Source organism: Pinus tabuliformis, chromosome X, assembly GCF_031772625.1.
Source record: "Pinus tabuliformis cultivar Carrire ecotype Pingquan chromosome X, CPIR1, whole genome shotgun sequence".
Lineage (NCBI taxonomy): Eukaryota > Viridiplantae > Streptophyta > Pinopsida > Pinales > Pinaceae > Pinus > Pinus tabuliformis.
In genome coordinates this window covers 487,363,168-487,387,465 of record NC_142308.1, presented here as the reverse complement: position 1 = coordinate 487,387,465, position 24,298 = coordinate 487,363,168, and the positions used below count along the sequence as shown (strand labels likewise).

The 24,298-nt window shown below is 40.3% G+C and overlaps 1 protein-coding gene across 1 annotated transcript in view; it reads left to right on the top strand.

Annotated features, from left to right (window-relative positions):
- The window catches only part of LOC149140797 (bifunctional purple acid phosphatase 26-like), a 260,481-nt gene that overhangs the window by 51,672 nt on the left and 184,511 nt on the right, over positions 1-24,298 (top strand). The window contains exon 2 of the mRNA XM_089446580.1: positions 13,330-13,535. Within this exon, the coding sequence (XP_089302706.1) occupies positions 13,330-13,535 (206 nt within the window). The remainder of the gene's footprint in view (positions 1-13,329; positions 13,536-24,298) is intronic.

The following is a 24,298-nucleotide window of genomic DNA, read 5'->3' as shown; positions in this document are numbered from 1 at the left end:
ACATCAATTTGACCGCACCATGCTCTAGGTGCCTATTTAAGCCAATATAGAGCTTTCTTCAACCTGCATACATGAGATTTCTTCTCATGTGTCTCAAAACCCTCTGGTTTTCAATGTATAGTTCTTCTTCTATCACCCCGTTCAAGAATGCCGTCTTGACATCCATCTGGTGAATCTCCCACCCCATCTGTGCTGCAAGGGATATCATGGATCTAATAGAAATATACCTGGCTATTGGGGCAAAGGTTTCTTCGTAGTCTATCCCTTCCTTCTGAGCAAACCCCTTGGCCACAAACCTGGCTTTGTATTTTTCCACACTACCATCTGTAGTGTATTTGACTTTGTAGAGCCATCTCGACCCTACAACTGACCTGTCCTGAGGCCTAGGTACCACTTCCTAGACATCATTGACCATTATGGAATTGTATTCCTCCACCATAACATCTACCCATACTTGATGCTGAATGACCTCTTGAAAACTGGAGGGTTCTCCAACCTGAGCCACCAAGGCTTGGTATCTGTCTGGCTGTCTACGCTCCCTTTTCTCATTCCTGGGTGCCCCGACGAAATCCTCTGCATCTCATAGTATCTGTCGAAGTTCCCGGCTTGTTCTACCACTGGTAGTGGGTATATCTATTTGCTCCTCCTCTTCCTGAGGCTCCAGCTCTGGAGTTTTTCCTTTAGGAGAAATACTAGTGCTAGTTTCTGCTGGTCGAAGTGGTTGGACCAACGGATCATCCTTTGACTACTCTCCGGAAGGCATTTTTTGGGATTTCCTGAAAGCTCTGTCCTCCATGAACTTTACATCTCGTCGAATTACGATCTTCCTATTTCTCGGAAGATAGACTCTATATGCCTTAGCATTCTCTCTATATCCCATAAGATATCCTTTCTCCGCAGTCTGATCTAATTTCTTCCTCTTTTCTTCGAGTACATGGCAGTATGCCAAACTCCCAAATATCCTGAAATGACTTACCTCAGGCTTCTTACCGGTGAAGACACTCTTCGGAGTAATCTTGCCTAATGCCTTGTGAGGAGTCTTGTTCTGGACATACATTGTTGTGTTGCATGCTTCTGCCCATAAAAACTTGGGCATATCCTAATCATACAACATTGCCCTGACTGCTTCAACAATAGTCCGATTCTTCCTTTTTGCTACTCCATTTTGCTCCGGATTATAGGAGGTTGTCCACTCTCTTTTGATGCCTTCCCTTGCGCAAAAATTAGTGAAGTCCTTGTCAATGTATTCTCCACCATTGTCTGAGCGCAATATCTTTATCTTCTTTCTTGTCAGATTCTCAACTAGAGCCTTGAACTCTTTGAATCGATTGAAGATGTCATCCTTGGTTTTTAGAAAGTAGATCCAAGTCTTTCTGGAATGGTCATCAATGAAGGTGACGAAGTATTCGGCACCACTAAGAGCTTTTGTGGACATGGGTCTGCAAATATTTGAGTGTATCAATCCCAGAACACTCTTAGCCCTATTGTTGCTTCTGGAAAACGCTGCCTTGGCGTACTTGCCTAGTGCGCATCCTCTGCATACATCATCTCGTTTGGTACTTAATTTTGGAACTCCTGATACTATTCTCCTGAGAATTCTTAGAGCCCCATGGTGTAAGTGTCCCATCCTCTTGTGCCATAGTTCATTCAAATCTTTTTCCCCACTGCTGCCTATCAGTGCCATTGGAGATTCTAGCTGTAATCTATACAGCCTGTTACTTCTGACTCCAATCTGGGCCTTCTTTTTCCAACTTGGGTGTTTGACATATACTTTCTCCTTAATGAAGAAAACGTCATAGCCCTTGTTTTGAAGTTGAGATACAGAGAGTAAGTTCATCCCCAATCCTGGCACATGCAGCACATTGGTTGCTCGAAGCCGATCCCCTGCTTCTGTTTGAAATACTACAATACCTCTTCCTACGGGGGTACATTTTGACTTATTTCCCATGGTGATTTGGAAGTTCATCCTTTCTTCCTGATAATTCGAAAAACATTCTCGTATTCCTGTCATATGCTAGGAAGCTCCACTATCTATATACCAAACCTCAGAGGAGGCAGAATTTGTTAAGTAAGCGACTTCTTCTTCCAGTCTGGAAGCTAACATAGAATAATCATGATCCATATTCTTCATGCTCTCTTCTTTCTCTGGAGATCTGTGTGAGTCCCTCTGAGTTGATGCCCTGACATCATGCTCCTGACTCATAGAAGATTCTTCAATCGTATTGCTCGATCTTTGCTCTGATACCATGTAAAAATTTCTAACATGAAATTTTACTACAGTGACTGATTTATTTCTCCTACTTATTTTCCACAATAAGTTATTTATGAAACCCTTCAGTAAACATTAAAATAATTTCTACTGCAGTTATCACATAATTACATAGAGAAAATAACAGTGATATGCAAGCACAAAAATCAATCACATCAACACAGTTGTTTTTGGACAATTGTCCTTGGAAAAACCCAATTCAGGGAAACCGGTGCAGCATATAGAGGGTTTGTATTATTAAGCAGATTTCTGAATACAACTAGGGTGCCAAATCCAGCTCACCCAACAGAGAATAAACCCAACAGAAGTACCTCTATCCAGAGACAGATGAACAAACCCCACAGGTGACTGCGCTGTTCCCAGTGCTGGGTAGTGATGGCTGCTCCAAGCTCTGCGGTAGAACTGCGTCACCTCCTCTAGGAGCTGCGTGTAATATTCCTAATTAGCCATGGCTAATTGGAATATTCGATTTTGCTCAATTTTGCCTTGTATAGCTGTTTATAAATAAAAAGGTGAGGAGAGGGGGACATACTCACTTCATGAATAAAGACACTCCCTAGTAGCACAACGTTGTAACTTAAAAGGTGAGCCAAGGGGGGCCAAAGAACCACGTAGAGGAGGGGCCCACGTAGACACATGGAGTGACTGCGCAGATGGTGAGAAACACATGGCAAGAGGAAAGCTACGTTGGAGGAGGTGAGCCTTGGGATTGAGAGAGGCCAATGCTATAAAGGAGAGAGGAGCCTCCTCATTTTGGCATTCGATTATGTGCATTTGAGCTAGTCGCTTCGACTTAGAGCACGCTGGCTGTTTAGCTAGTTTGCAGCACTGTTTAGTGCATTGAGTGTCTCCGTTCGGAGATCTCACCCTTAGCCCCGGGGGACTTCGAGTGCCTGCTCGGGCAAGGTATTTCCATCAGTATTTTTGTAGTAGTTTCATCAGCATTTTGGCAGGAGGATTGAGCATCTTGGATGATTGCGCAGTCTTGAGAGGGATGACGCAGTTCTTTCTGGGAGCAGTTCTAGATTGAGGTTTTGCAGGGGGATTTGTGCTGGGAGGTTGAGCAGGGGATCAACCCTTGCATATTGGAGGATTTTGGTTGAGTTTCAGGCAGAGTTGTGGTGGGTTTATTTCAGTGGCAGCGTAGAGCCTTGAGGGATTGCGTGGGTCCTCAAGGGGGCGATTTTTGGGGGTCGACCATTTCAGAAAAGCTTTCTGGGTTTTTCTGGGTTTTCTGAGTAGAATCTGATTCCAGAGTTTCAGCATTTTCTGAGGAGGGGAACAACCCCAAATCCTCATTTGATTTCTAGCAGCAGCAGCAGCACGACAGTTCTCTAGTAGCTTGGACGCAGTTCAGAGAGAGGCCATTCCTTTGCTATTCTGAGTGTATTTCTTCACTTGCCTTGTGCAAGTTGAGGTGCCATCTTTCTGATCACTTTCTGTACTCATTCTATTACTCAGTATAATAAAATGGCTTAGCATTTCTCTCTACATTTCTTGAGTATCTGCTTATGGTTATATTGTTATATGTTGCACCATTGTTATTTTTATCTCTTTGAGCTTCCCGGCTACTATACCACTTGTGTGTTTTCTCCTATACTCTTAGATAGAGTCTGGAAAGGGCTAGGTAGCCTCCAGATCTCGTCCTCTTTTCAGAGGCGACATATTTGGTAAATGCCCTCCCAGTCCATCTTTGGATGGAGTTTGCTTGTGTTTGAGGAATATTCCTGATAAGGGATACTGCACTGCGTCACTGCGACACTGCGTCAGAGCTCTCCCTCTGCATCATTGTGTCACTGCTCTCCCTTTGCGTCACTGCGACACTGCGTCAGAGCTCTCCCTTTGCGTCACTGCAACACTGCGTCACTGTGTCAGAGCTCTCCCTCTATGTCACTGTGTCATTGCTTCAGTACTCTCCCTCTTCCTTCACCCTGCAACTCTCCCTCTGAAATCAAACTCCTTGAGAATCGATTTCCCTCGGGTTACTGAGTATTTGCTCGGTGTGTCTCCAAATGACTCTCAAGTCTTCTCTTTTACTTTTCTTGTTGATGAATCAATGACCGAGATTAAGTCTCTAACGAACGGCTAAGATTAAAACAGATTTGATCCTCGTCTCTTAGAAGCTTCTCACCCATATCTTTATTAATACCCATTAATGTTTTTATTTTCCTAAGTTTAGACTTAGGAACACATTAAAAATATTAATTATTTTAATAACTCCTCATCTGGGTGGAATTTCTCCAAATGATTTCTGGGTCTTGGAGATCTCATGTGTTCTAGTCCCTCCACAAAATTTCGGAGCTAGAGCACATCTGATGCTACCAAAAATCAACAGATATAACATCTTTGTCAATCCTAACTCACACTCGGACATTTTCGCATACAACTGCTGCTCCTCTAGTATGCGTAAGACCTTCTCCAAGTTTTGGAGGTGCTCCTCGCAAGTCCTGCTATATATCAAGATGTTGTTAAAGAATACCAAAACATACCATCGCAACTGCTTGCGGAACACATGGTTCATACAAGACTGAAACATGGTTGGTGAATTGATTAACCCAAAGGGCATCACCAAGAACTCAAAGTGTCCGTAGTGGCAACAAAAGACGGTCTTGGGAATGTCCTACTCCCTCACTTGGATCTGGTGGTACCTTGAACGCAAATCTATCTTAGAGAAGTACTTGGCTCCTCTAAGCTCATCCATCAACTCATCAATGCGTGGAATAGGATACCTGTTCTTCAATGTCTTCTTGTTGAGGGCCCTGTAGTCTATGCACATGTGAAGGGTCCCATCCTTCTTCACCAACACTACTGAAGAAGCGAAAGGACTCGAGCTAGGCCTGATATGTCCCAATCTCAACAACTCCTGTATAGCTCTCTCAATCTCATCCTAGTATGCCTTGGGATGCCTATAGGGAGTGGTGATGACTGCGTGCACCCCCTCCTCTAGCTCAATGGTGTGCTCGAACCCTCTGTTTGGTGGCCTGCTTGGTGGAATCTCCCTAAATACTACTTGATGCCTCTCCAAAAGAGTCAATATGTCTGGATGTGTCTGCTGCTTCGGTCCCCTTGTCTCTGAGATCCTCAACTCTACAACCCACTCTATGTCACCACACCTCAAGTCAGCCTCCATCCTGTGCGCTGATACTATATGAGGTGGGTATGAATGCATGCCTCTCAATACTACCAACTTCCCGTCTAGGCCAATGAACTCCATCTCCAACTTCTTCCAATTTGTAGTAGCACGCCCCAAAGAATACAACCACTGCACTCCCAACACTACATTGGTGTCTGGAACGTCCACCACGAAGAAGTGATCTGTCATCGAGTAGTTCCCCATGGTCAATGTCATGTGGGGAACATACCTCGTACACTGCATAGTCCTATCACCAGGCACCAAAATTGAAAATCCCTCAAAAGCCTCTGTCTGTATGCCTCTCCTCTCCACCAGTTGTGCATCAATAAAATTGTGTGTTGCCCCATTGTCCACCAATACTGACACTTGCTGTCCCTACACGATGCCCCCTAATCTGCAGTGTAAAATACTTAGAAACCTTGAAGTGATGCAATAACTCCTCCAGTGGACAAGAAAGCTCCGCCGTTAGGTGGGGGCGATGGGCCACCTCCTCTCGAGCTCTGAGGTCCACCCTTTCCTGTGTCTACCTCTTGATCTGCATCCTCCTCCTCCTCTGGCTCAATGTTTGAAAATACCTCTATGTAGTGGGCCTTGCCCTTGGTACACCAATGCCCTGCTGCCCATGGCTCCTGACAATTAAAGCACAATTTCCTCCTTCGGAGGTCCCTCCTAGTCTCATCATCCAACGACCCTTTCCTCGTCCATTCCTTCTAAGGAGGTTTGATGTCTTTTCCCTTATGAGGGAAAGGAAGTCTAGAAGGTGCTGGTGCCATCGTCTTCGGAACAACATCCAACATGTCCTGTGCCCTGCTAATGGCATCCTGCAGTGATGTTGTCCTATAAGCTCGCACCCAACCTCGTAGTGGCTCGACCAAACCCTCAATAAATGGCATGATCAATCTCGCCTCCGAAATATCTGAGACCATCACTGCTAGTCTCTAAAACTCTGATATGTAAGCCTTTGCGTTGCTTGTCTGCTTCAGGTTAACCAACCCCCTGAAGTGCAATTCTGGATCCTTCCTATGAAATCTCTCCACTAGCCTGCGAGTGAACTCGTTATAGGATGTGATGGACATATGCCCAAGTGCAACCAATCCGTGATACCACCACTCCTATGCATCACCCTCCAAATGCAATGTAGAAAATCTGATGGCATTTGTCTCCTGCATAGGATTCAAATTAAGGTAAGCGTCTAGTTTCTGAACCCATGACCTCACAGAACTCCTGGCTGACCCATCAATCCCTGTCAATGTCACCTTCCCTGCTAGCTTCTGATTATACCAATTTTGTTTCTGTTGTCCTCTTCTGGAAGTCCCTACTCCAGGCTGATACTTCTCCTTTAGATGTCTATAGTCTGCAAAAGTAAGTATCCTCCTGATAGTGAGATCCAACGCCTCATACTCATCAACGCCATTTGTGAATGATCTGATCAACTTGGTGAATGCATCAACTCCTCTATCTCGCTCTGGTTCCTCAGTGAAGCGAGGCATAGCTGGTCTAGGAGTCTGTCGTATGTATGATTTGTGCGTGGAGGCACATGGTTCCCTTTTCCTATTTCAGAACCTCCTTCTCCTTCATTGTTTCCTCCTCCACCACCTTGAGGTCCTCCCGACATATTTTGCATTTGTAGTGCTATCATTTGCCTCATCATTTCCATCATTTGCTGATTCGATTTGGCCAACTCCTCTAGTAGTGGGTCATGCCCACCTTGCCTAGGCTGCTCATCACCGTTGTCCCCCATGTAGTCCCTAGTGTTCTCGAACTCTATATCAGAAAGATGCTCAGGCTTGTCTTTTCTACCACAGCCCCTTCCTCTACCTCTAGGACAAAAAAAAAAACAACAAATTTAGAACAACGTTCAACAGAAATAATAGAGCTGAGCCATTTTGTTGAATATCCAATGAGAAGCTGAGCACAAAATACAATGGAATGTGTGCACTTGGGTTTGCTAAAGCAAGCACATAAAACCCAGGCGAGAATGAAGAAAAATCTATGTTGAAATGGCTCACTGGCTGTACGCTCCACCCAAAAATTTATTGTTGCTGCTGCTGGCAAACTGATATTTGAGGCCTCAAATTTGCTCCAAAAATTCTGAAAAATTAGGACAATGCTCTCCAACCCCAAACCAACAAAACCCAGAAAGATTTTGGGCTAATTCCAACCACCCGGAATTACCCAAAAATTAAGTGAAATCACCCACTGCCCAGCTTTGCATCCCACCAGAAAATATACAACTGCTCCACCCAAAATCCTCCACAAAAATAACTGAGAAACCACTGAAAGATAGCACTGAAATTATAGAGTGAAATTCGAGCTATTTCCCGGCACAAGGTTGCAGCAACTGTTTGTGCAAAAACGGCCCAAAAAACCCCTGCGTAGGCCCTAAGGAAGAATAATATGGTCCACACAAATGCAACAGTCTCGGGGTCTGAAACTCCACCAGGAAATTCGTCCTCCAAGCGAAATTCCTGCAAATTCTCAAGGCAAATCTCCCCCACAATCTATTCCTCCAAGCAACTCTACTTCTACTACTGCGTCCTCCTGAAAAATTCGTCCCACCTGTTGCAGAGATGAAATGGCTCACAAAATGTAGGAAAAGAAGTATCCAATCAACTCCAAATTTCTCTCCTAGGGTGACACTCTAGGTTCACCGAAAGAGAGTTGGGATTCTCTGCTTGGAAATCCCTGTGCTACGCAGCACTGATCAATGTTGATAATATCGGTATCGGGAAAATATCGGCGAGGGTCCAGAAAATATCTTATCGGCAATATCGACAAATATCGGCAAGCATAAAAAATGCATAATATATTCAATTTTTATTTTTATTTTATTTTATTTATTTATTTATTATTTATTATTATTATTATTATTATTATTTATTATTTATTATTTATTTATTTATTATTTATTATTTATTTTATTTATTATTTATTATTTATTATTTATTATTTTATTTATTTATTATTTATTATTTTATTTTATTTTTATTTATTTTTTATTTATTTTTCTTCAGATTTTTAAACATATAAAGCAATAACAACATGAAATAAACACATTGGCACATAAATATGAAGAAAACACTGATATATATGATGTCAAATAGAAATGATATATCAAAGGCGATACCAAATCCTGCTGATCCCTGATAATTGTCCATTCAAGGACTCAAATGTGGAGAACCAATACAAAATAACATCACATATATAGAAGTATCTCATCATCGTGAGTTATATGTAGCATAACAAATAAAACTAGCAGCTATCTATCTGAAATCACTGCCCTCTCCCCCTTTTACGGGAAAACATGATGGGTTGTTTGCCAGGCCTACCCCTAGTAGTAGAAGGCCCTGACCCTGCCTCTGCACCTAATGTCAAATAATGAGTGCTAGGTATGGGGCTATGCTCTTCTATATCTATAGCAGATGGTGTTGATGCTGATGCTCCCGCAGTGTCCTCCTCCTCCTCTGACTCTGAGTCCTCCTCTTGCTGCCCCTGCTCTAATGGATCATCTGCCACTGGCTCTAACCATGAAGGTGACTCCTCCAATATGGGCTCCTTAGACTCCACCCTCCACGAAGACAATACATCAATATTGTCTAAGGAAATGGCATCTGGATCCATTGGTGATTCTATTTGCCTCACTCGAAGTCGGATGTTGTAATGCACATACACCAAATCGTTGAGGCGTGCGAACTCCAACCTGTAAGAGTGTCAAAAAAAGTAATGAGTCTTGACTCTTGACTCTTGACACTTGAAGGTCATAAATTAAAAATTAAAAATTACAATAAGTGTAATTGCTCAATTGAAGGCTTGAGCTCAAAGTTATACCTGTTGCGCTTTTTGGCATGTACTTTCTCAAATACACTCCAATTGCACTCACACTCTGAAGAGCTACATGTTTGACTCAAGATTCGTATGGCCAATTTTTGCAAATTTGGTGCCCTTGCACCATAGCTTCGCCACCAAATATCTACAACAAAATAATGAAATAAAAAATTCAAAAACTTAAAACATAATTAAACTTTCAAATAAAAGTTACATAATTGAATTTAAAAAAAATAGAATTATAAATTTATAAGTAAGGAAATTCTAAATTGAAAATTCTAATTTCTAATGAGTGATGACTTGTCACTTACATGGCATGAAGAGGGTCCTTTCCCTAATAGCATCATCAAAGCCAAATAGGTCAACACAATCTCGATAAGACTATATCTTGCGATTGATTTTGCTACGAAGCTCAGGATCAGGTACCATCCTCTGAATACAGGAATGGAGCCCTTCCATCACCTCGCCATCAAAATCAAAGTTGCATTTGTATGAAAATGCGGGGTTGAGGAAGAGTGCTGCTGCATGAATGGGTCGATGAAGCATCCTTGTCCACCGACTATCGATCACATCCCATAACATCATCTGCCTATCAAGGCCAACAAAACCCTTGTCTGCATAATAGGAACGAATGGCCTCCTTGGCCCTATCCATGCCCTCATACAAATAAGGCATTGCAGGCTTCTCTCCATCCACCAATCTAAGAACCTTTACTATAGGTTCGCTAACTGCACATGCTTCTTCTACTCCATGCCAAAATGTCTCAGAGTACACCATTTTTGCAATGGCTTTCCCGTCATGTCTCCTGTTGTATCTACAATTACGCCAATCATCAGACACAAACATTTGCTTCAACTCGAACTGACATCGAAGCAAAGACTGAAGAGTAATAAAGGTTGTGGCAAAACGTGTGATGGCAGGACGCCGCAACTCCTTGTTTCTAGTGAACCTCCTCATGAGGCTAAGAACAAAAGCATGGTTATAAATAAACTTGGGGATGCTCCTAGCCATATCAACCGCCTCCTTGATGAAGGAGAGTTTCCCCATATCCTCAAGCAACAAATCGAGACAATGTGTTGCACACGGAGTCCAGAACAATGTGGGATGCCTCTCCATAAGCATTTTGCCGGCAGACACATAATTAGCTGCATTGTCTGTTATGACTTGCACCACATTCTGCACACCAATCTCCTAAATGAACCCATCTAACAACTCACATATCGTTGCTGCATCTTTGATATGTTCTGATGCATCCAACGATTTAATAAACATGGTACCTTTAGGACAATGTACCAAGAAATTTAGAAGGGTCCTACCCTTCCTATCTGTCCAACCATCAGACATCACTGTGCATCTAGTGACTTCCCATGTCTTTTTCAACTCCGCCAATCTAGAGTTGATGTCCTGCTTTTCTGCTTGAAGAATTGGCCCCCGCAACTCCTCATATGTGGCACTTTTGTACCTTGGGCCCACAACAACAATAGCATCACACATTGGTTGCCAAAATGGATTGGTTTTGGTGATGCTGAGAGGTAAGTCACTCCAGAAAATACACCTCCCCATGACTCTATCTGCTTCTTGCTTCTCCTTCTTTTTAACAAGCGATTTTATGCCAGGTTGTGCTCCAGGTCCTGTTCGTGGAACAAAAAATGATGACCTCGCAGTGGCACTAGTAGTAGCATGTGATGGTGTGCCAGCTGTGGAGCCCCTCCCACTAGGGCCACTACCCTCAACATCAAAATCAGGAGAAGATATCCCGAAAGATCTACCTGCACGTTCAACTTTGTTTCTTTCTGCCTCTTCCTTCTTTTTGTCCTTTTCATCAATTGCCTCAAGAGCTTTTTGTATAAGCTCCGGACTAGAAACTGTACAAACCCCAACATCATGTCCACTGAGTCTAGCAAGATGGTATTTCAGTCGTGTAATCCCACCTGTCATCCTGGTCCCACACAATTTGCATGTAAGATATGCACGATTTGTCCCACCATCAGGGCTCCCATACTCCCAAAATGGGTCCAAGGCTTTTGGCATATTTGTATTTTGTAGTGGGCTAACTCAAAAGGAAACCTAGGGCACCAAAAAAAATTGGAATTAGTAACTTAATAAGTAATACAAAATTACAAATAACCACATCATTTTACAAAACAGTTTTAACTTTTTTTGCTACATTATTTGCAAATTTGCAATTTTGCAATGGGCATGAAAAAGAGAGCAGACTTAAGAGGGCAGTGAGCTTGTATCATGCAATAATTGCCACTTTAACCAAAGATGCCAAGCAATGAAAGAGCCTAACAATGCAAATGATATGCCAAGGAAATGAGGTGACTGTATATTACTTATTATATCACTGTTACGTAATTATACCACTGCTGTAGGTGCATTATCAGACCTCGGTATTCAACAAACAGTCTTCCAAAATTCACTTGTATGACACCAGTGTTTCAAACAAGGTTCCTTATGAATTAGATTTATTTCTTCATTAATTTATAGAGACTTTAGAAGCCAAATTTTACCATTGTTAACTTATTACCAGAGATCCAAATCATTCATATTAAACGCTGAAACTAGCATGTCAATCTTAAAAATTTATGAAAAAAATGCTAAACAGTGACTAACAAATGAATGCAAATGATTTCTCAATATATTATGGTGACTGTTAATTAGTTTTCTGGCCACTGTTTAGATGTATTATACCACTGTAAACAATGTTTCTCGAAGCTGCAAGTGAAACAGTGAGGAAGAGAGAGGGATAAGGAGGCAAACTTAAAACCCTTGCATTTGGTCATGGGCATGAAAATCTTTTGAATTGGAAAAAAAAAATCAAGCAAAATGATTGTAGGGAAATAGGCAAGCAAGAACAATCCTAAAACTAACAAAAAATTCATTAAAATAGGGGTTTATTGTCAACATACCTGTTAATGGAAGAAATGAAATTGTCTCACTGTTCTTGAAGCTTATATCAATGAAATCTTCGTTGTTGGTGGCGATAATAGCTATGGAACGCTCAAACCCTCCTTGGCAGCAACCACATAGCTCTCCCCTTCCTTCTCCAGCAATCAGAAATGAAAATGATATGAAAAAAACCAAAATCGGATTTTTATGGGCCGCGCGGAAATTTTTGCCTGTCACCGGGTGATTTTTTCGATCGTCGCGCGAAAATATCGCGATATTTTGTCGGTGATATTTTGGCTCGCCGAAAATATCGCGATATTTTGTCGGTGATATTTCGGCTCGCTGAAAATATCGCGATATTTCCGAATATCACCGATATTTCGGCGATATTATCAACACTGGCACTGATTGACTTAGCTCAACTACTTAAGCAAACCTTCCAATTCAGAAATGAAATGCCAAAACCAGAATGATCAAAATGAGGCTCTAAACTTCCTTTTATTTTTGCTTTCCCTTCCTCATACCGTGGTTCGATTTCTTTCACACTATGATTTGATACCATGGTTTGATTCTTCCCATGGGTCGATTTCCATGCTTGGTAATCTCCACAACTTCACTTTAATTTTTCTTCTTTTCCTAAGTCACAACCATTGCCTTTTCTTCAAAATTTATTAAATATCTACGCAACTTATTTCTCCTAATTTTATTTATCTAAATATATATATTAATCGCCAAAATTGCAAAATTGGGAATTTCCTTGTCAAAATTTTTAATTGGGGACATGACACCTTATTTCTGAATTTGAGTCAGTAAGTCAGTGATCTTGCTCTCTAAAAGTGCATGTCTATCACATGGCTTGGCTTGACTTGTGTTCCTTATTCTGCTAAGAAAGTTTGGACTTGAAGATAAAACTGTAGGTGTCAAAAGAATATCCTTTTCTATACTCTAGTATCTTGCTTCTTGTTGTTGGCTTGATTAATTTCACTTTTAAAATTTGATGTATATATTATTTACATGACTTGCATTGAGAAGACAGGATATCTGCTTTCTGATAGTGTTAAGATTTTAACAGCTATACAAATTTGATTGACTAAGTGTTCTGGTAGCTTCTTCTAAAGTCCTCTTTTATGGTGACTGCCTATTGTCTGTTTCATTTTGTCTTACTGTTTGCTCATTTGATCTCTGACAGTGAATTTGCTTTATGTTACAGAAACTTCATCGATCATTTCACTTACAAGAATGTTCAGTAGGCAGCTGCGACTTCTATTGGTTTTATGCACAATACTGTTTCCTCAACCTAGTAATAGCAATGCTGGAGTTACAAGCTCTTTTATGCGGTCTTTGATGGCATCTGTTGACATGCCTCTTGATAATGAAGTTTTTGCAATACCTAAGGGCTACAATGCTCCAGAACAGGTAGATAATGATGAGCCTACGTCTAAGAACCATGAATACAGAACATGTTGTTATGATATAATTTTCTCAATACACTCAAATAACCTCTTGAGTTACTGAATTCAGAATGACATGCAGAGAACAGATAAGAAAGTAGGAAATGCTTCACAAGTGTATCTTTTAACTCATGGCTAACCATAAATAGCAGAGAATATAGAGTATGCTCTCATTTTATTATGTAAGGTTGTATAGAGGATCAGTTCTTTATGGACTCATCAATGGAATGATATACCCACGGTAAGACTCATAGAGAATGATCAACCTTTGCATTTTCCTCATCTCCCTGTGGTCTGACTTATGATGGTCAGGAAGTTAGGCAGTTGCAACAGTTGACATATTTCCCCACTTGTTGATAGCTTAATACGTGAAGGAGTTACTTATTACTCCTCTTTTTAGTCATATTCATACTTTGCAATAGATAAATAAAATTCCATGCCCAACATCTATCTTCCCTTTTCAAAAATTAAGCATCCTACTCAAATACAAAGACAAGGGCACATCGCCAACAAATGAGGAGGAAAGTTGAAACACAAGTATAACCATTGACAGCAGTAGTAGGTATGGTAGTTTGCCATTATCTCAGTAATACTGATGGAGGTTCTGTTGGTGCGGTTGATGAAGAGGGATCTAGCAGCATTAAAAGGTACGTACGAGGAGAACTAAAAGTTAACTATGGCTTTATGTGCCTGCTCATGAAGCATTTGCCCCCATTCTGTGCTCTCCAAGGTGGGTTGAGATTCAAGTTGGGTATGGGGAGCAGAAAAAGATGGTACAGTAGGGCCTAGGCTGAGTGGGTGTGGCAGTTGCACCTAAAACATGTTGGGGTGAAGCATGTTGAGTTGGACCACTGAACAGAAGGTGAACTTGTTACTCACCTTTTTTATTTCAACTTCAAATTTTCGCCTCTTAGACTTATGTTCCTTTCTGGCATCTAGATTGGAAATGCATTAAGGCATTATTTCCACAGTTACTAGAGGATAGTACATTTTTCCTTTTGGCCATACATTTTGGCAAGGTGCTACTTGAGATGGTTCACTCACCCATTTGTCAGTTTTTATAAAAATTGCATTTGACCTTTCCCCCACCAAGGTCACAAATCTACTGATGGCCTTATATGCCTGTTCATGAATCTTTTGCCCTCATTTTGTGCTCTCCAAGGTGGGTTGAGAATCAGGTTGGTTAAGGGGAGCAGAAGAAGCTGGTACAGTGGAGTCTGAGGACTGAGGGAATGTGGCAATGGCACTTAAATCATGTGGGGCATAGAATATTGAGTTGGGAACACTATATACAACGGGGCTATTACTGCTTTCAACAGTAGAAGGTGAACTCACCCCTCTTATCTCAGCTTTCATTTTTCTTCTCTTTGACTAAATTGACTTTATGGCATCTAGATTGGTAATGCATTGATGCATTACATCCACAGTTATGTTGCGATAGGTAGTACATTTGGCCATTTGGCTATAGATTTTGGCAAGGTGATACTTGAGATGGTTCACTTGCACATTCATTAGTTTTGGTAAAAATTGTATTTTACCTTCCCCCCACCCAGGTCCTTGCAATTTTGCCAAGCAGAGCCTCTTTGTGTTGGCATTTTGCAGGTTTTCGGAGATATTTATGGAATCTTTGTAAATACCAGCAAAAATAAGAGGCAGTATACTTCAAATACCTCTCATAGGGCATGCCCTAGCTCTTTGTGATCTACCTACTTCAAAAATGGGCCAGATCACTTAATGGTGAAACCATAGATAGGGTTGACCCACATAACTAAGCACAAAGGAAATGTTATTGCCCAAGTGGTAAATAGACTATGATATCATGGGGTTAATGATGGAGGTTGTTTTTCTGCATGTTTGATGCATATTCTTTCTTTGAGGAAATTTTGAGGTATTTAATGCTTTCTGAGGCAAAGGTACATATTTGGAGGCATTTCTCACCACTTGAGGTCATCTGACATCACATAAGGCATTTCTACATCTGTTAAGGCACGACTCATCATTTTGTGGGCTTTAGGGATCATCTACAAGGCAATAAAGAGATTTCTAAGGAACACCCCTCATGGAGATTGACATCTGTCACCTAGAAACCCTCTTACAGTTGTCAAAGACTCTTCAGGGAAGGAATGCCCATCATTTTAATGGATATATGGGGGTTTTCATGGCATAGTCAAGGGTCATATGTACAAAAGAAGAGGAATGCCCTAGTCAAGAAGATGACTCTTGGACATCAAGAAGAAGGACATTTCTGAGGAGCTCTCCATTTAGAAACATCTAGAACAACTCCTTTAGTCCTCTTTCCAATCAAGAGAATATATCTTTTGATAGAATGCCTAGATTACCACTAGACCAATGTCAACATGTGCAAACTGTCGATATTTCTGAATTGTCGTTATAATAGAGGTTCGAATAAATTTGGAGGGAGTTATGGTGATTTCAAATTTTCCACTTCAAAATTCTAGTTGCATTTGACCATTTTTAACGGAGCACTCAAACTTCTTGAGTTCAATAATACTTCAATTACTATTTTGGAAAAGGAAGCTATAGATGGTCATTCTTGGAGAACACCTAAGCTAGGAATGGGACATGTGGCACATAAACCCTATGGGGAAGGTCAAACACCATGATTTGAGGGAGCACCGTTTATGAGAAAGGGATTTGTGGCAACAAGGAACTATTCAACCCCTATTTTGTGCATCTTTCACCCTCAATAAGGTGTGCCTATTGTTTTTTCTAATGATTTAAAGTTTTAAACATTGATGGGGAGGAAGCTATAGATGGTCATTCTTGGAGAACACCTAAGCTAGGAATGGGACTTGTGACATTAAACCATATGGGGAAGGTCAAACGCCATGATTTGAGGGAGCACCATTTATGAGAAAGGGATTTGTGGCAACAAGGAACTATTTAACCCCCATTTTGTGCATCTTTCACCCTCAATAAGGTGTGCCTATTGTTTTTTTAACAACTTAAACATTGATGGGGAACTAGAAACTTCCCCAGATATATGCAACAACCTGCGAGCCACATATATAAGAAACTCATAGTTCAGCCTAGGACTAAGATGTCCAGAGACCACTAGAAACTAGAGCTAGGATCCCAGACTCCAACGGGGACAACATGGTAGTTGTGTCACAGGGATGTTATCCCCTCCACCGAGTTTCAAATCCCACGGGGGGACACTATGTCCTATTATAGTAAGGCTGGAAGGAAGGTGTTCCTATTGTTACCAATTTTTTTAGCAGGGTTGCTAAGGTCCTGGTAGCCTTGCTAGATGTCCACACACAAGGTAGGGATTCACTAGTACCTTAGCCCTATTTAGGCCCAACATTTCCTAAACAACCAAGGGAGAAGGTCCTAAATATTTGTAATATTCCTAACCCAGAATATTCCTCAAACCCTAGCAAAAACTCCAACCAAATATGTGCAAATGATATAATAACCCAGAAGTGATAAAATAACAGTGGAACAACATATAATAATGTAAACCAGAAATATAAGCAGATACACAAGAAATGCAGCGAGAAATGCTAAGCCATTTTATTATACTGAGCAAAAAAATGAGTACAAGAGGTGATTAGACAGATGGCACCTCGACTTGCACAAGGCAAGTGAAGAAATACTCTTAGAATGACAAGAATGGCCCCTTTGTGTGGATGCTGCTACTGTGCTGCTGTTGCTGCTAGAAAACAAATGATGGTTTGGGGCTGCTCCCCTCCTCGGAAAAAGCTAAAAATCTAGATTCGGGCTCTACTCAAGAAACCCAGAAAAACCCAAAAAGCTTTCCTGGAATGGCCGACCCTCGAAAAACACCCTCTTGGGGTTCTGCGCAGTTCCTCAATGCCCTGCACTGCCACTGAAGAAAACCCCTCTAAACTCTGCCTGAAACCCTGCCAAAAATCCTCCAATGAGACAAGAGCTGGACCCCTGCTCAATCTCCTAGCATAACTCCACCTGCAAAACCCCAATCCAGCACTACAACCAAAAAGAACTGCATCCCTCTCCAAGTGCTGCGCAGTCCTCCAAAATGCTGATGAAACTGCTGCTGAAATGCTGATAAAACTACTGTTGAAATACCGATGGAAATACCTTGCCCGAGCAGGCACTCGAAGTCCCCCGGGGCTAAGGGTGAGATCTCCGAACGGAGACACTCAATGCACTAAATAGTGTCGCAGACCAGCTAAACAACCAGCGTGCTTAGAAGTCGAAATGACTAGCTCAAAATTCACATAACTGAATGATCCAAAATGAGGGGGCTCTTGTCTATTTTATAGCCTCTGCTTCTCACAATCCCTAGGCTCACCTCCTTCTGCGTGATTCCCCTCTTGCCATGTGTTCTTCCCTCCTGCGCAGTCCCTCCATGTGTCTGCGTGGGCCCCATTTCTGCGTCCCCCTTTGGCCCCCTTGGCTCCTCCTTAAGTCACAACGTTGTGCTACTAGGAAGTGACTTTTTATTCTTAAAGTGAGTTATGTCCCCCGTCCTCACTTTTTTATTTATAAATAACTATAGAAGGCAAAAATTGGGCAAAATCGAATATTCCAATTAGCCATGGCTAATTACGAATATTACAATATTCCCCAAGAACTCCGGTTTATGTCCAGTTCCTTGTATGGAGTTAATGGGGTGGAGGTGTTTTTGGCTTGTCTGTTGTCTTGCGTAAAAACAATGCTAAAAGCCTAGAAGAATTCTAACAACATATATTAGTAGCCAAAATGCTTCAAGGATATAGCATATGACCTATGAATTTTGGTCTATTGGAATTGTCCAAACTAAATCTACAATTATTTACTAGTTCTGAAATCTAGTTAAAAAGTTACAAGTGAAAATAGCCCATTGTTTAATATGAAAAATTGTAAAACCTATGTAAAAACATAGGGACAACGATCTATTTTGTTGAAACAGCCAATCCACTATGTGCGATGTGAAAATTCCTGAATCTAAGAGATTAGAAACCCCTACTGCAATTTTTGGTTTACTATCTCCTACTTGTTCTTTACATTAACAAGTTATTTAATTTGCATAAACATCGAAGTAAACACAAATACCGCCTTCACAGATATACAGATCATGCACTGAAATAAACTGAGACAATCACGCAAGGGACACCGTTATTTTTGGACAATCGTCCTCGGGAAAACCCAATTCGGGAAAACCGGTGCAGCATATAGAGGGTTTGTATTATTAAGCAGATTCGTGAATACAACTAGGGTGCTAGAAATGGTTCACTCTCCAGAGAATATCCTTGGCAGTAGTACCTCTATCCGAAGACAGATATTCTGGCAAATCAACAACCAGATGATCAACTCCACAGTGACTTTGACTGTTCCTTGTGCTGGATAGTGGAAGCTGCTCCAAGCACCCTTCAGGAATTGTGTCACCCTTCAAGAACTGTGTCACCTTCTCCCGGCTCAGGATCTGCTGATCAGCTCCCAGTCTGCCCCATAGAATCTCCTAGCGCAGCCTCTGCGGCCCTCTGCGTCCTCTACGTCAGCCTCTATGGCCCTCTGTGTCCTTTGCGCTGGCTCCTTCGGCTTCTGTGTCATCCCCTGCTTCCTCTGCGTCAGCCCTTCTTGGGCCTGCGCTCTCTCCCGACACTTCACTGCCTCTTTGCTATGTATTCTTCGGCCTCCTGCCGAACTGCCCCTCACTGCAACTGATCACTTGCTCGATTTCCTCAGCAAACCTCGCCCTAGAAAATCGAATTGACTGATCTCTCTTGGTGTGTCTCCAACTGACCCTCAAGCCTCCTCTTATACTTTTCCTGTTGACGATTCAATGGCAGAGATTAAGTCCCTAATCAATGGCTAAGATTATAATTGGCTTGATCCTCGTCACTTAGAACTTTTTCACCCATATTTTATTAATACACATTAATATTTTTATTTTCCTAAGTTTAGACTTTGGAACTCATTAAAAATATTAATTATTTTAATAACTCTTCATCCTGGTGGAATTTCTCCAAACGATTTCTGGGTCTTGGAGATCTCATGTGCCTTAGCCTTTCCACGAAATTTCAAGGCTAGAGCACATCCGATGCTACCCAAAATCAACACTCCCTCTTGGCGAGGAATGTGCTCTAGCAATGCTTCACCATAGAAGCATCGCACTGATCTTCCGCATCTGTCCTCTGTGCTGATGCTTGGCCTACTGCCCCACATCCACTACACTACTGCTTCATGTACTGCTGCCCATGACACTGCCACTGCCATTGCTACATTCGTACTGCAGCTCCCTTTCAAAATGATGCTTCATGCTACCTGTTGACCACTACGTGTCAACTACCCATAGCAGTACACCCCATTTTCTTTGCAAAAGGGATAGCGCTTGATCAATATGTCCGTGCCATTCAACAGTCATCGTCGACCTGATCATGTTATGTTGTAAACCCAGTTTGCATGTGTAAATTGTAAATAATCTTAGCAGATTCAAGTCATGTATGTAAATTGCCTAGGCAAACCTAATTTTCTAGTGATAATCTACGTTCCGGAAGGTTTTTTGTCTCACCGATCCATGATCGGCAAAGTTTTCCTTTAGCCTAACCCCAAAGCCGGAATGAATTTTGTCATTAGAATCTTAAGGGAATCCTAGTGTGTTGATTTGCTAGATTATAGTTGTGTCGCAGAACTGGGTGGTCTATGAGGGTCTATGTCAAATGGGTTTTCCCCCTTGAGATGTAAAATTGTAAAAGTCATGATGTAAAGTGTCTTGAGTGTTAGAAAATGTTTTAATCCCCTCATAAGTCCTAAGTCCTAGGTCCTACGTAATTTTTCCAAAGGCTAAGTTCGAGGATCCAAAAAATAAAAAATAAAAAATAAAAATAAAAATAAAAAATAGATAAAAAGAATAATAAAATAATAATAAAATAAAATAAAAATATAAAAAAATAAAATAATAATTAAAAAAATAAAAAATAAAATAATAAGTCAAATTTTTGAGTAAATAAATACAGAATTTTAATTTTTTAATATATTAAAATGCATTTAAAAATTCGACAGATGAGATTAAAAGGGATTTTGATCCTCATTGACGGTCGAGATCATTTTGACATGGATCACTCGAACTAGCCGTTGGGAAATTTTCCTTTAAATAGGGTGTTAGGGGTCATTTGAGATCAGATTGGATCTGAGAGTCTGGTGCTAAAGAAAGCTCTCTTGTAGTCATTTTTTGTGCAATAAAGAAAGACTTTAGGGTTAAAAATCTTGTTGGTGTTACTCTTCTGAAAGTGCTGTAAGATGATTTATTTTTCTGCATAATTTTATTTTTAGCCATTGATAATAGCTTGATGAAGATTGATTTAGGCACAAGTATCTTGTCTGATCTTTGGGGTTTGAATGATAGTTTAGATTCTGAAATATAATGGCAGGTATCTCCATTTGATCTGGATTTCACTATTGTTTTCTCCCTCTATGTTAATGGTTGATTTTAAGCTGTGCAAGAAATCTTAGTTTTGAGTTTACTGGGCGTTAGGGGAAGTTCTCGGCTGAACCAGCCAACTCCCGGATTGTGTTTTCTGAAAGAGCCCTGCCAGTTTTAACCCCGGGCTTATCATCTGAAATTTTTTATGCATGCATGTAGGGTTTTCTGAAGTATCTCACATTAAGTTTAAAATTCTGAAAATATTACTGTGGATTATTGACAAATTTGGCTGCTTAAGAGTCGAAAATCTGTAAATACTGTAATTATTTCGCTGATTTAGGGTTTTCAGTTTTGTTTCTTGCACATATTACTTTCGTGTGTTATTTTTTTTTTTGCGATTGCAGGTTGCAAGTATAGGCTTTGAGAATTTTTCAGGGTTTCATCAGGCAATTTGGAGCAGGAAAGATTTAAAATTTTGATCAGGTTTCTGGACTGCAGGTTTGCAAACTGCATTTTCATTTTTCACTGCTGCCTGGGGTTTTACTGTTGCAGAAAAATTTTGATTTTTTTTTAAGGGATCGCAGTTTTTGCCGCTGCCACCGTCCAACATTTTCCACCATCCTCACATGCTGCCATATCCACACAGTGTTCACCATGTCCGCTCAGCCACCCCTGTCAGCAGCTATCACTCCACACTCTTGCTGCCCATCCATTGCACCCATATCCCTCAGTCTCCACGCAGTCATATTCCTTGCCTACACGCGTTTCCTTTTTGCTGCCTCTCTGCCGCTACCCCCTGCACATGCAAGCCACCTTCGCATTTTTCCTCCACACGCCTTCTCTTCCTCTTCACCTGAGTGTGCACCTGCTGATGCCCACGTTTCACCTCCACGCAGCCATCACCACACTGTGCCTGCGTTTTCCTCCCTCATTGCGGCTCTCACCATCGTGTTGTTATCTCTCAACCCCATTGTTGACTTATCCAACCTGCAAACGCACCACAAACTCCAATACAAAATCCGCAGATCCTCCCTCGACTTGCTGCCGTCTTGTCTACGCATCCCTCTGCCGACATCCATTGCTGCAAATTGAAACATTGCTGCCCACGCATTCTTTTTGCTCTCCTCCCTGCTCGTTGCTTTCTTTGTCTGTAGCTCTATTCAACTGGTTTGGAGTCCATTCCTATGTTGCCCACGTCACTCGGTCAGCCTGCGTCTCCTTCAAACCCTGTCAATACCCCTCTTGCATTGAACCATTCTTCCGTCGTCTCAGCTCCTCCTCATTAACCTGCACGGCAAATTCAAAACTTTCGATTTGTATGTGTATACTATAGACATTAGGTTAGTCACTTAGATTAGCCGCATTTCTTTTTTTTATTTGCTATTTCATTTTGGTTAGGGTTAGATAGGTAGTATTGGTTTTTGTTTTATTTTTATGAAGTATAAAATAAAAAATAAAAAGAATTGATTTTCTTTTCTTTTTTTAATTTCATTTCCCCTTTTTTAATTTTGATTTTGAAAAGCTTTAAAAATCATAAAAAGTTATAAAAATATAAAAAAATCATAAATGTTTAAAAAAAATAAAAAAATAAAAAGGCCCCTTTAGTTTAGTTTAGATTAGGACTTTAATTTTGCTTTATTTCAACCTTTTAAATTAAAAAAATATTTAAAAAAAAAAAATAAAAAAAAAAAATAAAAAATAAAATAAATAATAATAATAATAATAAAAGGAGCAGAAAAATGTCCCTTTAGTTTCTTTTGATTAGGTGTTAGATTTAATTTTTTAAAATTTTGACCAAAAAAAAATAATAATAATAATAACAAAAAAATACATACATACATACATATATATATATATATATATATATATATATATATATATATTTAGCAAGTTTTAATCTTTAGTTTTTTGTTTAATATTGTCATTAGCTTTTGATTTATTAATTTAATTTTTAACTTAGGTTTTAGTTTTAAATTAGACATTTTCAGTTTCATTTAAAAAATATAAAAATATATAAAAATATAAAATATAAAAATTTTGAATTATTTTTGTGTTGCTTTTAGTCTTAGCATATTTTGTCACGTTTCCAAATTTTAGTATATTTTGCTAAGGCTAATAAATTTTTGATGTGGGATTAATGTTTATCATTTTTATATGGTTAAACATGCTTAAATGATCATCTGAAGATTAGCTATATGAAAGTGATAACTGGTTGGCATTTGAAATTTACGTGGTTATTTAAAGCATTTAATCTTTCGTATTTTAATTGCTGGAATATCGTTAAGCCATTGAGCATTTATCGTTTGTCTCGCATTTGGCAAAATTTAACCGTTATTTGATGGTAAATGATTGTTAATGAGCTCATATTTCTGCAAGCATTTGATAAATAATCATTCAGTCATTAACTCCACAAGGCACTGGTCTATTAACTTAATAAAATCAAATAAGTTATAAAATCAAATAAGTGCTTGTTTTCCCTCGTGTCTCCCAACCCAACTGGTCTACATTTGGTCATCCATTGTCCCATAGGGTCTACCCCCTTTAGCCGCGGGAGACAGGCTTAAAAGGAGAGATCGGGATCAGGGTGACAACGCCCGGTCTGAGCATTGTCGTGACAATTTGTGCGACAACATTTTTTGGCGCCGTTGCCGGGGATAGAGTTTTTTTTGTCCCTGGCGTTTCAACGACAGTCATTCTTCTCATTTCTCATCTTTTCATTTGGCCCGACAACGACAACATTTTTTGGCGCTGTTGCCAAGGATAGAGTTTTTTTTGTCCTTGGTTTAGTCGACATTCATCTTCTCATTTCTCATCATTCTTTCATCTTTCTCATCTCTCATTTGAGCTGGCAGATTCAACATTTTTTTTTTTGGCATCATTTGGATCTTTTCATCACCTTATCTTTCGTCATATCAGTACCTACTCTTAGGTTCGTTTCTTGTTTGGGTGGCGACTCCATTTCTTTTCATTTATTTTTTCTCAGACAAGAAGCCTCTCTCATATAAGCTTGTTTGTTGCTTTTTGGATCCTAGAATTAGATTCATTGTTCAAGTGGCGACTCCACTTATTTCATCTCTTGATTTTCTTGAGCAGAGATCTCTTTCTATCATCTATTTGGTCCCTCGTTATTCATCATGGATTATTTGTTTAAACCATTTCATTTTACTGATGATCTCCATGATATTCCGGAAGTGGCCATTTCTAAATTACCTTTGTTCTCAAGTGGTGATTCAGTCGCTGTTAAAAGACATCTAGGCTTGTTTACTCGTATAATGATCATATATTGTAGACCCCCTCAGTATAATCATGAAGATGTCAAAATGTGTCTTTTTGTCCTTTCTTTAGAGGGTGATGCTTTGAATTGATTTAACAAT